This window comes from Bombina bombina, chromosome 7 (genome assembly GCF_027579735.1).
Source record: "Bombina bombina isolate aBomBom1 chromosome 7, aBomBom1.pri, whole genome shotgun sequence".
In the NCBI taxonomy this organism is placed as follows: domain Eukaryota; kingdom Metazoa; phylum Chordata; class Amphibia; order Anura; family Bombinatoridae; genus Bombina; species Bombina bombina.
In genome coordinates, this window is record NC_069505.1 from 483,450,352 (window position 1) to 483,469,899 (window position 19,548).

Sequence of the window (19,548 nt, forward strand, 5' to 3'; positions counted from 1 at the left end):
GTAATGTTGGGGGGGGGTATTGTATGTTTTTTTTTACAGGCAAAAGAGCTGAATTTCTTGGGGCATGCCCCGCAAAGGGCCCTGGTAAGGTAAAAGAGCTTTGAAATGTAGTAATTTAGAATAGGGTAGGGCATTTTGTTATTTTGGGGGTCTTTGTTATTTTATTAGGGGGCTTAGAGTAGGTGTAATTAGTTTAAAATTGTTGTAATATTTTTCTTATGTTTGTAAATATTTTTTTATTTTTTGTAACTTAGTTCTTTTTTATTTTGTGTACTTTAGATAGTTTATTTCATTGTAGTTATTTGTAGGTATTGTATTTAATTTATTTATTGATAGTGTAGTGTTAGGTTTAATTGTAGATAATTATAGGTATTTTATTTAATTAATTTATTGATAGTGTAGTGTTAGGTTTAATTGTAACTTAGGTTAGGATTTATTTTACAGGTAATTTTGTTATTATTTTAACTAGGTAACTATTAAATAGTTCTTAAATATTTAATAGCTATTGTACCTGGTTAAAATAATTACAAAGTTGCCTGTAAAATAAATATTAATCCTAAAATAGCTACAATGTAATTATAATTTATATTGTAGCTATATTAGGATTTATTTTACAGGTAAGTATTTAGCTTTAAATAGGAATAATTTATTTAATAAGAGTTAATTCATTTCGTTAGATTAAAATTATATTTAACTTAGGGGGGGGGGGTTAGGGTTAGGGTTAGACTTAGCTTTAGGGGTTAATACATTTATTATAGTAGCGGTGAGCTCCGGTCGGCAGATTAGGGGTTAATGTTTGAAGTTAGGTGTCGGCGATGTTAGGGAGGGCAGATTAGGGGTTAATACTATTTATTATAGGGTTAGTGATGCGGATTAGGGGTTAATAACTTTATTATAGTAGCTCTCAGGTCCGCTCGGCAGATTAGGGGTTAATAAGAGTAGGCAGGTGGAGGCGACGTTGAGGGGGGCAGATTAGGGGTTAATAAATATAATATAGGGGTCGGCGGTGTTAGGGGCAGCAGATTAGGGGTACATAAGGATAATGTAAGTAGCGGCGGTTTACGGAGCGGCAGATTAGGGGTTAAAAATAATATGCAGGGGTCAGCGATAGCGGGGGCAGCAGATTAGGGGTTAATAAGTGTAAGGCTAGGGGTGTTTAGACTCGGGGTACATGTTAGGGTGTTAGGTGCAGACGTAGGAAGTGTTTCCCCATAGCAAACAATGGGGCTGCGTTAGGAGCTGAACGCGGCTTTTTTGCAGGTGTTAGGTTTTTTTTCAGCTCAAACAGCCCCATTTTCTCAATACCAGAGTTATTTTTATGGTGCGGCCAGAAAAAAGCCGGCGTTAGCTACGCGGGTCGTTACCGACAAAACTCTAAATCTAGGCCTTAGTGTTTAATGTCACTCTAGACAGCTAATTCACTAAAGCTTCTCTCAGCCTCTCCAGCTTTAACCGTTAATGTCACTCTAGACAGCTAATTCACTAAAGCTTCTCTCAGCCTCTCCAGCTTTAACCGTTATTGTCACTCTAGACAGCTAATTCACTAAAGCTTCTCTCAGCCTCTCCTGCTTTAACCGTTAATGTCACTCTAGACAGCTAATTCACTAAAGCTTCTCTCAGCCTCTCCAGCTTTAACCGTTAATGTCACTCTAGACCGCTAATTCACTAAAGCTTCTCTCAGCCTCTCCAGCCTTAACCGTTAATGTCACTCTAGACAGCTAATTCACTAAAGCTTCTCTCAGCCTCTCCAGCCTTAACCGTTAATGTCACTCTAGACCGCTAATTCACTAAAGCTTCTCTCAGCCTCTCCTGCTTTAACCGTTAATGTCACTCTAGACCGCTAATTCACTAAAGCTTCTCTCAGCCTCTCCAGCTTTAACTGTTAATGTCACTCTAGACAGCTAATTCACTAAAGCTTCTTTCAGCCTCTCCTGCTTTAACCGTTAATGTCACTCTAGACAGCTAATTCACTAAAGCTTCTCTCAGCCTCTCCAGCTTTAACCGTTATTGTCACTCTAGACCGCTAATTTACTAAAGCTTCTCTCAGTCTCTCCAGCCTTAACCGTTATTGTCACTCTAGACCACTAATTCACTAAAGCTTCTCTCAGCCTCTCCAGCCTTAACCGTTATTGTCACTCTAGACAGCTAATTCACTAAAGCTTCTCTCAGCCTCTCCAGCTTTAACCGTTAATGTCACTCTAGACCGCTAATTCACTAAAGCTTCTCTCAGCCTCTCCAGCTTTAACCGTTATTGTCACTCTAGACCGCTAATTTACTAAAGCTTCTCTCAGCCTCTCCAGCTTTAACCGTTAATGTCACTCTAGACCGCTAATTCACTAAAGCTTCTCTCAGCCTCACCAGCTTTAACCGTTAATGTCACTCTAGACAGCTAATTCACTAAAGCTTCTCTCAGTCTCTCCAGCTTTAACCGTTATTGTCACTCTAGATAGCTAATTCACTAAAGCTTCTCTCAGCCTCTCCAGCTTTAACCGTTAATGTCACTCTAGACCGCTAATTCACTAAAGCTTCTCTCAGTCTCTCCAGCTTTAACCGTTAATGTCACTCTAGACCGCTAATTTACTAAAGCTTCTCTCAGCCTCTCCAGCTTTAACCGTTAATGTCACTCTAGACAGCTAATTCACTAAAGCTTCTCTCAGCCTCTCCAGCTTTAACCGTTAATGTCACTCTAGACCGTTAATTCACTAAAGCTTTTCTCAGCCTCTCCAGCTTTAACCGTTAATGTCACTCTAGACAGCTAATTCACTAAAGCTTCTCTCAGCCTCTCCAGCTTTAACCATTAATGTCACTCTAGACCGTTAATTCACTAAAGCTTCTCTCAGTCTCTCCAGCTTTAACCGTTAATGTCACTCTAGACCGCTAATTCACTAAAGCTTCTCTCAGCCTCTCCAGCCTTAACCGTTAATGTTACTCTAGACCGCTAATTCACTAAAGCTTCTCTCAGCCTCTCCAGCCTTAACCGTTAATGTCACTCTAGACAGCTAATTCACTAAAGCTTCTCTCAGCCTCTCCAGCCTTACCACGTTTACCAGCCTCACAAGTTTAACTAGTTTGTGTATTATTGTAAGCAACTGATTTTCTATAGCTCTCTCAGGCATCACCAGCATCAGTCATAACAGTTCCTTATGTTATTCTAGGTAGCTTATTCACTAAAGCTTTGTTTTGCCTTTCCAGCCGCTGCAGTTTCATTTTCTCCTATATTATTGTAAGCATGTGATTCTCTATAACTTCCTTAAACCTCTCCAGCTTCACCAACACCGCCAGCTTTAAAGGGACAGTCTAGTCAAAATTAAACGTTCATGATTCAGATAGGGCATGTCATTTTAAACAACTTTTTTTAAGGGAAAATGTATCAATATTTTAGGTGGACAAGTTCTCAAGTAGAAATCATGTCAACTTGCAAACGCTACTTGCAATGCATCATTACATGGCAAAATGTAACATTGAACAAGAGCTCTCTTGTGCAATCCTGCCCCCTGCTCTTGTGCAATTGGTCCATCCTGAACAAGCGAGTGTTGGGATGATTATATCACTCTCTGAGGTGGCATAGAAGATAAAGAAGGAGTTTTGATTCTTAAATGTTTAGGCTCATGTGGATTTTATAAAGACTGCATTGCCATTGTGAAGTATTTCATCTTTAGGTTGTGTCTCCATATTTTAAAGTTGAAAAGTTTGTTTTGCTTATCAATAGTAAAACATTTTTTGTAGATGCCAGACTAAACACCACTATATTGCACAAAGTCATTGGTTGCACAATCTAGTGACCCATTTATAACTGCTCCTTATTGGCGTCAGCAGAGAAGAAAAAACTTAGATTACAATATGGCCACGCACATTACTTGATGGACACATTGTTTTAATATTCATAGGCTAATCTTTGGTTTGAATATATCATTTTCATGTACATTTATGTGTAATTAATAGACGTGCATGGATAAAAAAAAATAATTTCTATGAACCATTTGCGTACCTCCCAATATTTGTGGCTGGGTATCAGGGACTTAGGTTTTTGATGGGGGCCCGTCGCCATTTTGTAGGTGCAGTTGTATTGGGAGGAGTGGGATCGGGGGTGGGATTGTGCGTGTCTGGGTGGTCAGTGTGTGGGATTGTTGATGTGTCTGGGTGGTCAGCAGATCCCTCACTGCTAACCCTGCATCATGCGTAACTCATAAGTGTCCAGGAATGGAAAACATAGCCGAGGTGGCAACTTTAACCCTGGTTATTGATTTACGCTTGCTGTGCCGACCATAAACAGTGGAGGGCTAAATGTGGGCCTCACAATGTAGTTTGTGTGACCTTGTTTTATGCACACATCTACCTTATATTTTATAAAAGTCATGGTAAGCTTTATAAACTATAGTGATAATATCCCATACGTCTTATTATAGAGAGTATATAATTTATACTAAATATTCATTCAAGTGTTGCCTGAATCAGTGTCGGTAACTTATACAATTGATGTGCCCCACTGAAGCTCCATATATCCCATAATACTCAGAACATCTTTTATACCGGCCTAAATAATGCTGTTTTGTATATCTCAGAAGCTCAGTATACAATTTGTATCATATTTAGATCACCCATATATATATTATAATACTCAGAACAGTCTTTATACCCTACACATATTTCCTGTATGTATCAGAAAGCTTAGTATCCAATTTATGCAACATACACACAACTAGCTCAGGACTTACTAACCTACACATTTATCCCTATAGATGACATCAGTTCAGAATGCTTTATACACAAGAATTCATGTATATGTCTTATTATAGAGAGCATATTCTTTACAAATGATATGTTTCACTGGACAGCTTTAGTATTCTATACACATAACTCACATATCTTAATGTAATTTAATTCTCTTGTGTATAAATCACTGCATGTTGGGATTTACATGCATGATTAATGACCATAAAATGTACGGTTTGTGTTTCCTCCCAGTGGCATTTAAGCTAGACTCACCTCCATTAATAACTCCTCTATATTATGTGTGCTAATTGCATTTTCCTCCTGTTAGGAGCAATCTAGTGTCTGTTGAATTTTGTGCACAAGATATTGATGGATGAATTCCATGACCGATATATAAATTAGTGCCTATACCTTACATACAATTTGTTGTGTTTATCCACACTGGTGTCAACACTTTGTAAAAATGTAGTGCTAAAAAAAAAACGTAGTGATGTTACGCTGGTGACATAGGGAATAGACGTGAGCCTGAGATATTTGCTAATAAATCACTTGGATGAGGGATGGAAGTCAAATGTGCTCTGCAGGAAATTCCCATGTCATCTTGGGACTACGCATCCAGTGATAAGTGGCAGCTTTAGTGTCTCTTTAATAGGATTTTCTAAGTTTATGAGCATTGAATACATCCAATTTACGGATATTGTGCATGACTATTAGAACAGATACTTCATCCATATAACATAAAGTACTAAAACTATTAGATGTACAATTCATATGTTCTCTGAGAAATATTTAGTTAATAAGCAAGCTGGCAAGATCCTGTATTTATTAAAAAAAATATCCCTAGACACTCTTATTACTAAGATTAATATTAAAAAGTATTATTATGTTGTTCTGTTTCACAAAAGGGGTTGACTAATTACTTAAAGGGACAGTCTAGTCAAAATTCAACTTTTATGATTAAGATAGGGTCTACAAATATAAACAACTTTCCAATTCACTTTTATCATCAAATTTGCTTTGATCTCTTGGTATTCTTTGTTGACAGCTAAATCTAGCTAGGTTTATATGCTAATTTCTAATTCCTTGAAAGCTACCTTTTATGTCAGTGCATTTTGACAGTTTTTCACAGTTAGACAGTGCTAGCTCACTCCCGTTGAATTATTTATGAGTCAGCACTGATTGGCTAAAATGCAAGTCTGTCAAAAGCACTGAGATAAGGGGACAGTATGCAGAGGCTTAGACACAAGGTAATTACAGAGGTAAAAAGGGTATTAATATAACAGTGACCAAGCAAAAAAACAAACTTGAGATAAACTCAAGCAATATAGCAGCACTTGCACACAAATATACACATAAAAAGCAAGTGAATATTAGACACAGTGTCGTTTGAAAAACATAAAACAACTGCTCCCTTATGATTAATGGAGCCTGAAGTGGAGTCTTACTGGTTTACAAACATATGAGGAGATGCCAGTCCCGGCTAGGGTTTCAAAAAAGTCCAGATCCCACAATTCTTGTAGACCAGACCTCCAAGATAGGGTGCTGCCGTTTCTATTTCTGTGGGTTCCTCCTCCACGAGTGGGAATGTAGATCTAGGAGATGGGAAACATAAAAGAGACAGCGCGACACAGATTCAAGGTGATTTTAATAACACTTATAGTTGCACAAATCTAAAACACATTTACTAAACGTAAGTTCTTTATCACATGTCCAAAGCAACTGCCCAATTGTAATCCAACTGCTCGCTGCAACTTCAGATGATTGGTCACATTCACCGTTATCACACCGATGGAACACCTGTTGCAGCAATCAACTACGGGTCCTTGTGCTGGACATATCAAGCTCAACGCGTTTCTCCCGGAGTATGCCCTGGCTTTTTCAAGAGCGATATTGAACTGCAGGACGTCACTTCATTAAGACATCCTCCTTTTTCTTGATTGGTACATTCTATTACTGGTAAATCTCTAGACTACTTAACGGACTCTGCTGAGATTCCAGTATCCATCTAAAAAAAGAGCTAAAGTCTGTGCATATTTATCAATTCATTTCACTTGATAAAACAAAAGCCTGCATATATATATATATATATATATATATATATATATATATATATATTTGTTTTAGCAAGTGTAGTGAATTGATAAATATGCACAGACTTTAACCCTTTTTAGATGGATACTGGAATCTCAGCAGAGTCCGTTAAGTAGTCTAGAGATTTACCAGCAATAGAATGTACCAATCAATAACAAGGAGGATGTCTTAATGAAGTGACGTCCTGCAGTTTAATATCGCTCTTGAAAAATCCCAGGCGTACTCCGGGAGAAACGCGTCGAGCTTGGTATGTCCAGCACGAGGACCCGTAGTTGACTGCTGCAACAGGTGTTCCATCGGGTTTTAACTGTGAACGTGACCGATCATCTGGAGTTGCGGCGAGCAGTTGGATTACAATTGGGCAGTTGCTTTGGACATGCGATAAAGAACTTACTATTAGTGTGTTGTTTTTTTTGTGCAACTATAAATGTTACTAAAATCAACTTGAATCTGGGTTGCGTTGTCTCTTTTATGTTTCCCATATCCTAGATTAATATAACAGTGTTGGTTGTGCAAAACTGGGGAATGGGTAATAAAGGGATTATCTATCTTTTAAAAAAATATCAATTCTGGAGTAGACTGTCCCTTTAAGACTAAGCCATGAATATACTGATGTTTCATGTTGGTAGCAGAAGGTATTTTTCTTTCATGGGAGTCACATTTGTAAAGTTGGCATGGTATGGTTTGCAAGAACTTCAGCGCTTTCTCTTAGTCCCTTTAGGAATTGGATACTGTATTATCCTGGATCCAGCTTCTCTCTAAAGTCTACTGGTGTAATTAGGATTGAGTGTCTAATGGGTCATTATATGGGATGTTTAATAAGCATTAAATGCCTTTTCTTAAAGCTCTGAAATCAGTGGTGTGTTGTAACTAATTACACTCTGGCATACACATGTATGCATGCTCCATTGGCAGTGCTGCAAGGGTATATACGAGTGCAAAAAACACCCAAAGCAAATAAGGTGGTAATTTGTTCTGAAAATATTCAGACTTGACTAGTTTTTTAAATTTATTTCCACGCTACAAAGTTCTATAATTAGAAAATGTTTTATATTCCTTTAAGACTGCAACCCCCCGATTGGGTGACAGCACTTATTCAGCTGCCCCACCCTCAAAATGTACCCTCCTGATAGCTCCATTCATCAACACATATGACTCCGCCTCCACACACATTGACTACACATATTTAAAAGAAAACGCATACATGCTATAATAATGAGAATATATTTAGTTAGATTGACAGTACAAAATACAACTGGGGAGAGAATGTTGGGGTACCAGAGATGGAAACTTAGTCCTGCTCATAAAACCATTTATGAAGCTGCGTAAGCAGCTTGGGTAGGGTGACTATATTGCCATATTGGGCGGGGCTGCAAGAGCAATTGCAATTGGTTGTCTTAAATTTCTGCAGCCAATGCTGCTCCTTAGTCCCTGAAAGCACACGGACAGGTTTTCACTCTGAGAACTTTGTCCACATACAGAAAAATAAATTTTGCCCGTTGTGTCCCTGACTAAACAGGAAGTTTTGTGGTTAACAGTTAAATTGATATCTTCATTCTCTAGTGAGTTACAAATATTCATAAGCTCATCCTAAATGAGAGTAGTAGGCGCTTTTGTATATCAGCACTCTACACTCTAGCCCTAAAGGCTGCTAAAAGGTAAATTTACAGAAACTTGGAGTATTGTCCCATTTGTATTAATGATAACTGTGCAGATATAGCCGTTTACGTTTTACATTTTTGAAATATATAGGTCAAAATGTTGATCGTTTTTAGTATGAAATGCTGTGCTATCTGATGAAAGGATCTCAGAGTCCTGAAATCTTGCAATTGTATTGCCTAAGGCACAGTCTAGTCAAAATTAAACTTTCATGATTCAGATAGGGCACACAATCTTAAACAAATTTCCCATTTACTTTTATCATCAAATTTGCTGTGTTCTCTTGGTATTCTTTGTTGAAAACTAAACCTAAGTAGATTCATATGCTAATTTCTAAGCCCTTTCAGACCACCTCTTATCTCAGTGCATTTTGACCGTTTTCACAGCTAGACAGCGCTAGTACATGTAGTGCCATATAGATAACAGTGTGCTTTCTCCCGTAGAGTTATTTATGAGTCAGCACTGATTGGCTAAAATGCAAGTCTGTCAAAAGAACCAAAATAAGAGGGCAGTCTGCAGAGGCTTAGGTACAAGGTAATCACAGGGATAAAAAGTATATTAATATAACCATGTTCGTTATGCAAAACTGGGGAATGGGTAATAAAGGGATTATCTATCTTTTTAAACAATAACAAATCTGAAGTAGACTGTGCCTTTTAATGCATCACCTAGATATTGTTGTTGTTTTTTTGTTTGTTTGTTTGTTTTTTTCCCAAAAGGATTTATACTTTCTTTGAAAACAATTGCTAACACCCTACTAGCCTTTTCTGTATATTCTGGAGATTTTCAAAAGTCTCTGTCCAAATCCTAGCCCTAAACTTATTGTAACATTTGAAAGGTTCTGAAATTCTGCATAGCATTTCAACCTCAACTTGTAATCAACATACATTTCCTGCAAAATTAGCTTTAGATGCCATTCAAAATTATGTTCTTAGTAAATTATCACAATTTGAGGGGGATTAACAAATTTGCACATTACATGTCAACAGATAGAATTGTCAAAGATTAGTTACCTCTAATAATATCTCCCACATAAATTACAATAGATGCAACTGAAATGTTAGCACTAGCTTACTGATTGCAAAAATTAGGGAATTTATTACTCTTTAAATTCACAGCATGTTTCTGTATCATGTGCTTTTGATGTTTATTTTTTTAGGTTGCGTTCCTGGTGAATGAGGTGTGGGAGAGGTAGGAGTGTATTGGATGGCTGAGGCGTGAGTCAAATGTGTGAGATAAGTGTGGACAGTGAGTGAGGTGTGAGTAGTGTGCAAGCAGTGTCTGAACAGTGAATGAAGCGTGCTAAGTTACTAATGAGTAATGGTGAGTAAGGTTTAAGTGTGTGCATAAGTGGCATTTGAGGGTTGTATAAGCAGCAAGTATCAGTGCTATATTACTTTGTGAGTGTGGTGTGATCGAAGTGTGAGTGCTGTGTGAGCAATGAGTAAGGAGTAAGAGCTATGTTATTAATGAGGTGAGTGTTAATTTAGTAGTGAGCAAACTGTTATTGTTGTATTAACGTGTGAGTGTGAGTGAGTGTGAGAATTGCTAGTGTTGTTTGCACGGTGAATGAGCAGAGAGTGCTGTAAGTTGTAAACTCTGCGTTAAAGGTGAGTAAAGTTTAAAAGGGACATTAAACACTCGATTTTACTTTGCATAAATGTTTTGTAGATTATCTATTTATATAGCCCATAGAGGGTTTTTTTGTGTTTTTATTTTTAAATGTATAGTTTTGCTTATTTTTAAATAACATTGCTTTGATTATCAGACTCCTAATCAAGCCCCAAAGTTTTAGGAGAATACCGACGTATATCTACTCCAGCTTGCTCCTGTTTGTGTAAAGAGTCTTTTCATAAGCAAAGGAAGGGGGGGGGGGGTCTGCTATTTCCCACTTGCAGTGGGTGTTCCAGTAACCATTTTAACAGTGTTAAGCTGGAATCTTCTAAGTAAGCTTTTAAACGGGTTTATACTGGATTTTTAGATCAGTATCTGTGCATATTATTCTTTATAGTAGTGTCTATTACATGCACTTATTTGAAAATTTATGTATACTGTCCCTTTAAGTGCTGTGTGATTGATACATGGGTTGTAAATGCTTTGTGAGCATTACGGGAGGTATCAGCTCAGTTTTACTAGTGATTATGTTAGTGGTGCATGAGCCAAAAATGTGTCAGCAGTGAGTGAGGCATTAGTGCTCTGCAAATGAGGTCTGAGTGATGTGTGTTGTTTGAACAGTAAGAGCAGTGTGAGTGGTCTATGAGCTGTGAAGGAGTTGTGAGTGTTCTATGAACAGTGAGATGTGAATGATCTGCAAGCTGTGAGTGAGATGTGAGTGCTCTGTGAGCGGAGTGCTATGCAAGCTGTAAGAGATGTAAGTGCTCTGTGAGCAGTGAGTGCTCTGCGAGCTATGAGTGATGTATGAGGGCTCTGTGAACAGTGAGGGGTTCTGTGAGTAGTGAAAGAGCAATCTGCAAGTTGTGAATGCTATGTGAGCAGTGAGTAAGGTATGAGTGTTGTTATCATTAAGTGTGCTGTGGGTTTTATTTTAGTACAGAATGAGGTATAAGTGCTATGTTAGCAGTAAGTAAAGTGTGAGTGCTGTGTGAGATGTAAGTAAGGCAAGAATATTTTGTGTTGTTTAAACAGTAAATGAGATGTGGTTGCTCTATGAGCTATTAAAGAAGTTTGAGTGCTCGGACAGCAGTAGGGGAGATGTGAATGCTGCGTAAGCAGTGATTAAATGCTCTGCAAGCTGTGAGTGAGATGCAAGTGCTCTCCAAGCTGTGAGTACACTGTGAACAGTGAGTGCACTGCAAGCAATGAGTGCAGAGAGTGATGTGTGAATGCCCCGTGAGCAGTGAGTGAGTGCTCTGCAAGCAGTGATTGAGGTGTGAGTCCTCTGCAAGCAGTTAGTGAGGTGTGAATGCTCTGTGAGCTATGAGTGAGGTGTGAGTGCTCTGCAAGCAGTGAGTGAGGTGTGAGTGCTCTGTCATCTATGAGTGAGTGCTCTGCAAGTAGTGAGTGTGGTGTGAATGCTCTGTGAGCTATGAGTGAGGTGTGAGTGCACCTTGAACAGTGAGTGAGGTGTAAGTGCTCTGTGATCTATGAGTGAGTGTTCTGCAAGCAATGAGTGTGGTGTGAATTTTCTGTGAGCTATTAGTGAGGTGTGAGTGCTCTGTGATCTATGAGTGAGTGTTCTGCAAGCAGTGAGTGTGGTGTGAATTTTCTGTGAGCTATTAGTGAGGTGTGAGTGCTCTGTGATCTATGAGTGAGTGTTCTGCAAGCAGTGAGTGTGGTGTGAATTTTCTGTGAGCTATTAGTGAGGTGTGAGTGCTCTGTGATCTATGAGTGAGTGTTCTGCAAGCAGTGAGTGTGGTGTGAATTTTCTGTGAGCTATTAGTGAGGTGTGAGTGCTCTGTGATCTATGAGTGAGTGTTCTGCAAGCAGTGAGTGTGGTGTGAATTTTCTGTGAGCTATTAGTGAGGTGTGAGTGCTCTGTGATCTATGAGTGAGTGTTCTGCAAGCAGTGAGTGTGGTGTGAATTTTCTGTGAGCTATTAGTGAGGTGTGAGTGCTCTGTGATCTATGAGTGAGTGTTCTGCAAGCAGTGAGTGTGGTGTGAATTTTCTGTGAGCTATTAGTGAGGTGTGAGTGCTCTGTGATCTATGAGTGAGTGTTCTGCAAGCAGTGAGTGTGGTGTGAATTTTCTGTGAGCTATTAGTGAGGTGTGTGCTCTGTGAGTGCTCCTTCCTTTGAGAGCTCCGGATGCATCCAATATCACAGAAGAGTGTCTCTGCGACATGAGCATAACCCAGGCAAACATGCTATAACTCTTTGTGTCTTTTGTATATGATTTCCTGTTCAGCTCAGTAAACCACTATTTCGTTTTTTTACAGCACCAGCCGTGCAACTCCCATGGTGCACTTCATGGATGACTGCTGTTGCTGCTGCTGCATAACCTCAGGCCAAAATGTAAAGTCCCCTTGCTGATGAGAGGTGGGTATCGCGAAACGCGTTGCATGCTTAGGCACATAGAGGGCACTAAGGGGAGCTCTTGATTCAGGTGTTAACAGCTCAGGTGCATAGTAGGGACTAAAAACCTTTAGGCAGATTGCAGCTCATTTAAAGGCTTGACTAGGAGAGAGCAAAGCTGATGCAGTCAGCAAACTTCCCTGAGAGAACAAATATCATTAATAATTGTCGGTTCACAGCTGAGTCTGCAAAAAAAACTGCCGAACGATCTGCTCGAGCAGCGGAGAATTAACAACATAATTATACAAGCACAGAGCACAGCAAACCTTGTACGGAATCTGCATTGTATTTAGAGACTTGTTCTCTGCACCACAAACAAAATACTCATCCATCTGTAATTTTCAGATTAAACTCTTAATTTACTCAGTGCCTTGGCTGAAAGGTGCCAAAAGATGTGCACAAGCGAATATTAGCAACTAGAGATGTTCATTCGAAAATGGCCAGTATTAATTCATTTCCTTTAAAAAAAAATGAAAGGGGTTAATAGTTCACATAATGCGCTCTGTAGAGCGCGCTAATCCGATCCTCATCTTGCAAGAGCTTTGACTGCGCTAACAGGACACTTAGCGCACTTGCCTTCCAGGACCTAAGTTAGTGTAGGTCCTGGGAACCAAGAGCGTTAAACGGAGTCTAGTCAAAATTAAACTTTCATGATTCAGATAGGGCATGCAATTTTAAGCAACTTTCCAATTAACTTTTATCATCAAATGTGCTTTGTTCTCTTGGTATTCTTGTTGAAAGCTAAACCTAGGTAGGCTCATATGCTAAATTTCTAAGCCGTTAAAGGCCGCCTCTGATCTCAGTGCATTGACAGTTTTTCACAGTTAGACACTGTTAGTTCATGTGTGTCATATAGATAACATTGTGCTCACTGCTGTGGAGGTATTTAGGAGTCAGCACTCATTTGCTAGCATGCATGTCTGTTAAAAGCACTGAAATAAGGCGGCAGTCTGCAGAGGCTTAGATATAAAGTAATCACAGAGGTAATAAATGTATTAATATCGCAGTTTTGATTATGTAAAACTGGGGAAAGGGATTATCTATTTTTGTAAACAATAAAAATGTTCAAGTAGATTGTATCTTTAAAGTTAGTGCAGGTCCTGCGAACCGAGAGCGGTAAAGTGATTGTAAACTTTAATGAATAAAAGCCGAGTATCAAAAAATAATCTTTAAAACAGGGGCACTTTAATTAGTTTAAGTTTAGAAAGATGATTAATTTTAAAAATACTTAACTTTGCATTATGGTAAACATAACGCCGATCTTCCGCATGACGAATCTGGCTTTCTCCAATCATTGCGTGCCCCACGAGCAGGATGCCAAAGGGGGCACGCATTTTTGTTAGCACTCCATTTAAATAGAAATATATATTTTTTTTTTTTTGTAGACAACCCAAGTTGCTGATCTAGGCCCATTTTGGTCTATTTCATGCCACCGTTTCACAGACTTTGGGTTTCTCACTAAAATGATTTACTTACAACTACAGTAGTCATAAGACAAATGGTTGTAAAAGGTTCTCTGGGGTCCCTATTGTTCAGAATTAGTTTTTGTAAATTAAAAGGCCACTAATTGCAACTGCACACCACACTTCTGAAATTTCCAGCAGTGAAGGAGCCAATTAGTCCGCCATCTTAGGTACTGGCAGCTATCTGCCAGTACCCAGTTTATAGATGTATTTTGATAGGAAGGGTCCCATCCCACCCTGATTCCCAATGTTTCTATAGTGTAGAATTCCTTCCCTCCCACCCCCGCTGTGCATCCCACCCGCCTCCCCATCCCTCCCGTGTCACTGTCTGAGCATCAATCATGCTCTGTTACCGTATGAATGCAAATGTCTGCAGTCCAGGAAGAGCTATATATATATATATATATATATATATATATATATATATATATATATAGTTTTACTGGGAATAGGGTGCACACAGATATATTGTAAGGGTAAAGCGTATTGTGCTGGCAATCCTAAATGTATATAACCAAATCAGTTAGAAAAGAGCTCTAACAATTCTAAAAGAGCTAAAGCGGATTACTGGCCGCACCAAAAACACCCTACAGCATACTTGGAAATGACATCCTAAACAGGTTTGCTGAACATATACATTTTAATAAAAACATAGCCAAAAAGGTACATGCTGAGAATAATGGCAATAATCAAATCACAAAATACAAGTTACAAGTGTAGTGCACTACTGATATCTGTGGGCTAGCATATGCAAGGTTAATGTCGACTCATGAGAAAGTCCATCCCTAATACCGGGCACTTGAGTGTTAAGAACACGCTCCGGTTATAGTTGAGACAGAATACCGTCCTTGATATCTCATTGGTGTATGTTTGATCCGGTACCGGATTTGAGACAATAGTATGAGAGTCCAAGAGTGGTAATTTCCCAGTTGAAAACTTAATCCCATGTGCAAGTGACACATCAAACTTCAAACTTTCAGAGTGCAAGACTTATTACTGCATGGCTTACCTTCGCTCTCTTCACACACTCTACGGTATTACCTGACAGGATCTCATCTGTGGTGTGGCTTACAGCGATGTATTCCGCCTATGCAGCTCTTCACTTGCTCAGATATTCAGACTTGATATCGCCAGATTCACAGCAAATCCACCATGCTGGCGTCCTCCACACTGTGTCTTGTTCACAACATTACGCGTTTCTCCCCTCCCCCTTTCCGGGCTGAACTCAGGGCTTCATCAGATGTGTCTAATCAGACACCACAACAAACTTTATAACACTAGTGCAGATACAAAGTTACATCCCCTTCATGAATTTTAAAGGGGAATGTATTATGCATGTAAATTTCAATGGCTACAATTAAATACCTAGATACATTTAATATACAACTAAACTATACAATATAGCATATTACAATTTCCAAATTTTTGGAAGTTGCTTGATACATAATGAAATACAGCATTAAGCTATAGCTTTAATTTTTACACTGAAAAACACTTATGCGAACATATCAAGATGCTCACTTCTAAGCACACATGTATTTTAGCAGTGTATTGTGTGGTAAGGAATATTTACAGAAAACAAGAAAATTCAATTTTTTCATTCAAGCCAAGGGGAGAGAGGGTGTTAAGTCTGTACATCCAGCGTGACTCGTGCTGGAGCAATAGTTGGTCAATATTACCTCCTCTCCTCCTTGGCTTGATGTGCTCAATACCCAGTACTCTAAGGAGGGAAAAATCAGAATTATGCATTTTTTCGAAGTGTCTGGCAACTGGACTGTCCGACTCCTTGTCCTTAATGCTATCTCTGTGTTCCCTCACCCTTTCTTTTAATTCTTGTGTCGTTTTCCCAATATAGAATTTGGGACACGAACAGTGTAACATATAGATTACATTTGTGGTGTTGCAGACTATTCTTTCATTTATGTGGTAAGACCTTTCAGAATATTCAGTGCAAAAATTTGAGGCTTTAACAATGTACTTGCAGTACACACATCTGCCACAAGGTTCGCAACCCTTCCTAGTTTGTGCCTGTGTTAGCCAATTTTTTGGGGTATCTCTTTGGAACTCACTATGGACTAATTTATCCTTAATACTGGGTGCTCTTTTGGCTGTAAGCAGTGGGTATTCAGAAATATATTTAGCAATTGAACTGTCATTAGATAGAATGTGCCAATGTTTGTTAAGGATGTTACGCAATTTATTCCAATGGGAATTATATTTAGTTATTAGACGAATTTCAGTCTCTTCCTTAGGCTTTTCAGTTGCTCTATATAGTAATTCATTTCTGGGTTTCTGCCTAGCTCTAAGCCATCCTTTCCTTACTTGATTTTTAGAGTATCCTCTCTGAAGAAACCTCTGAGCCATCTCACCGGCCTGTTTTTCAAAATCTGGTTCAGTGGAACAGCATCTCTTGAGCCTCAAGAACTGTCCCACTGGAATACCATTTTTTAACGCTTCCGGGTGATGACTAGAGCCATATAACAGATTATTAGTTGCTGTTTCTTTTTGAAACACTTTACTTTTCAATAATCCATTTTCTATAGTCAATTTGAGATCCAAAAAAGTAGTTTCCTTATTACTTATTTGGTGAGTTAAGAACAAGTTTCTGTTGTTTTTGTTCAATATCTCAACAAATTTATTGGCCGAAACTTCATCCCCTTTCCACAAGACCAGGATGTCATCCACATAGCGCAGCCATAGGGCGACGTGAGCCTCCACCCATATATCTAATTCCTGGAAGACATCAACTGCCTCCCAGACACCCAGATGGAGGCAGGCATAGGTGGGGGCGCATGCCGCACCCATGGCTGTGCCTCTTAACTGTCTATAAAATTTGCCATCAAACATAAATATGTTATTAGTTAACACAAATTCCAACAATTGGAGTACTAAGGTAGTGTTGTCACTGTACTCTTCTCCACGTAGTTTAAGGAAATATTCGGCTGCTTCCAAGCCTACCTTATGTGGGATAGAAGAGTACAGTGACTCCACATCAAGAGTAAGCAGAAGCATATCTGGCTCCATTTTAATCTTATCCAATTTTCTTAAAACATCCCCCGTGTCTTGCACATTGGAGGACAATTCAGTTAAGAAGGGGCGTAGAAAAAAATCTACATATCTACTTATCCCCTCTGTGGGTCCCCCAATGCCCGACACTATGGGGCGTCCCGTGGGTGTGTGATGCTTTTGTGCACTTTGGGGATGCAGTAAAAAGTAGGTGCTACTGGGTGAGTCGGATTTAGAAATTCAAATTATTTTTTAGTTATTAACCCTGACTCTTTTGCTTGCCTCAGAATGATGAATAAATCATCACAAGATTTTTCATAGATTTGTCTAGTGACAGCCTCATATTGTTCTCTTACACCTAGCTGTCTCAAGACTTCTTTCACATAGTCAGCCTGGTTAAGGATGACAATATTACCACCCTTATCGGATGGTTTGATCTGAATTTCTTTTTTACTCATCAATTCTTTTAGAGCTCTTCTCTCTTTGTTACTTAGATTATCGCTCACTATACCTGATACTCCTATATTACCTACATCTCTTTCCACACATTTTACAAAAGTATGGACACTAGGGGATAAGGATACTCCAATTGTTGGAATTTGTGTTAACTAATAACATATTTATGTTTGATGGCAAATTTTATAGACAGTTAAGAGGCACAGCCATGGGTGCGGCATGCGCCCCCACCTATGCCTGCCTCCATCTGGGTGTCTGGGAGGCAGTTGATGTCTTCCAGGAATTAGATATATGGGTGGAGGCTCACGTCGCCCTATGGCTGTGCTATGTGGATGACATCCTGGTCTTGTGGAAAGGGGATGAAGTTTCGGCCAATAAATTTGTTGAGATATTGAACAAAAACAACAGAAACTTGTTCTTAACTCACCAAATAAGTAATAAGGAAACTACCTTTTTGGATCTCAAATTGACTATAGAAAATGGATTATTGAAAAGTAAAGTGTTTCGAAAAGAAACAGCAACTAATAATCTGTTATATGGCTCTAGTCATCACCCGGAAGCGTTAAAAAATGGTATTCCAGTGGGACAGTTCTTGAGGCTCAAGAGATGCTGTTCCACTGAACCAGATTTTGAAAAACAGGCCGGTGAGATGGCTCAGAGGTTTCTTCAGAGAGGATACTCTAAAAATCAAGTAAGGAAAGGATGGCTTAGAGCTAGGCAGAAACCCAGAAATGAATTACTATATAGAGCAACTGAAAAGCCTAAGGAAGAGACTGAAATTCGTCTAATAACTAAATATAATTCCCATTGGAATAAATTGCGTAACATCCTTAACAAACATTGGCACATTCTATCTAATGACAGTTCAATTGCTAAATATATTTCTGAATACCCACTGCTTACAGCCAAAAGAGCACCCAGTATTAAGGATAAATTAGTCCATAGTGAGTTCCAAAGAGATATCCCAAAAAATTGGCTAACACAGGCACAAACTAGGAAGGGTTGCGAATCTTGTGGCAGATGTGTGTACTGCAAGTACATTGTTAAAGCCTCAAATTTTTGCACTGAATATTCTGAAAGGTCTTACCACATAAATGAAAGAATAGTCTGCAACACCACAAATGTAATCTATATGTTACACTGTTCGTGTCCCAAATTCTATATTGGGAAAACGACACGAGAATTAAAAGAAAGGGTGAGGGAACACAGAGATAGCATTAAGGACAAGGAGTCGGACAGTCCAGTTGCCAGACACTTCGAAAAAATGCATAATTCTGATTTTTCCCTCCTTAGAGTACTGGGTATTGAGCACATCAAGCCAAGGAGGAGAGGAGGTAATATTGACCAACTATTGCTCCAGCACGAGTCACGCTGGATGTACAGACTTAACACCCTCTCTCCCCTTGGCTTGAATGAAAAAATTGAATTTTCTTGTTTTCTGTAAATATTCCTTACCACACAATACACTGCTAAAATACATGTGTGCTTAGAAGTGAGCATCTTGATATGTTCGCATAAGTGTTTTTCAGTGTAAAAATTAAAGCTATAGCTTAATGCTGTATTTCATTATGTATCAAGCAACTTCCAAAAATTTGGAAATTGTAATATGCTATATTGTATAGTTTAGTTGTATATTAAATGTATCTAGGTATTTAATTGTAGCCATTGAAATTTACATGCATAATACATTCCCCTTTAAAATTCATGAAGGGGGTGTAATTTTGTATCTGCACTAGTGTTATAAAGTTTGTTGTGGTGTCTGATTAGACACATCTGATGAAGCCCTGAGTTCAGCCCGGAAAGGGGGAGGGGCGAAGCGCGTAATGTTGTGAACAAGACACAGTGTGGAGGACGCCAGCATGGTGGATTTGCTGTGAATCTGGCGATATCAAGTCTGAATATCTGAGCAAGTGAAGAGCTGCATAGGCGGAATACATCGCTGTAAGCCACACCACGGATGAGATCCTGTCAGGTAATACCGTAGAGTGTGTGAAGAGAGTGAAGGTAAGCCATGCAGTAATAAGTCTTGCACTCTGAAAGTTTGAAGTTTGATGTGTCACTTGCACATGGGATTAAGTTTTCAACGGGGAAATTACCACTCTTGGACTCTCATACTATTGTCTCAAATC

General features: G+C 39.0%; 1 protein-coding gene across 1 annotated transcript in view; it reads left to right on the forward strand.

Annotated features, from left to right (window-relative positions):
- Window positions 1–19,548, forward strand: part of LOC128636014 (leucine-rich repeat and fibronectin type III domain-containing protein 1-like) — a 183,562-nt gene that overhangs the window by 123,538 nt on the left and 40,476 nt on the right. The window contains exon 2 of the mRNA XM_053689085.1: window positions 12,359–12,458. Coding sequence (XP_053545060.1) covers window positions 12,452–12,458 — 7 coding nt within the window. The 5' untranslated portion in view covers window positions 12,359–12,451. The remainder of the gene's footprint in view (window positions 1–12,358; window positions 12,459–19,548) is intronic.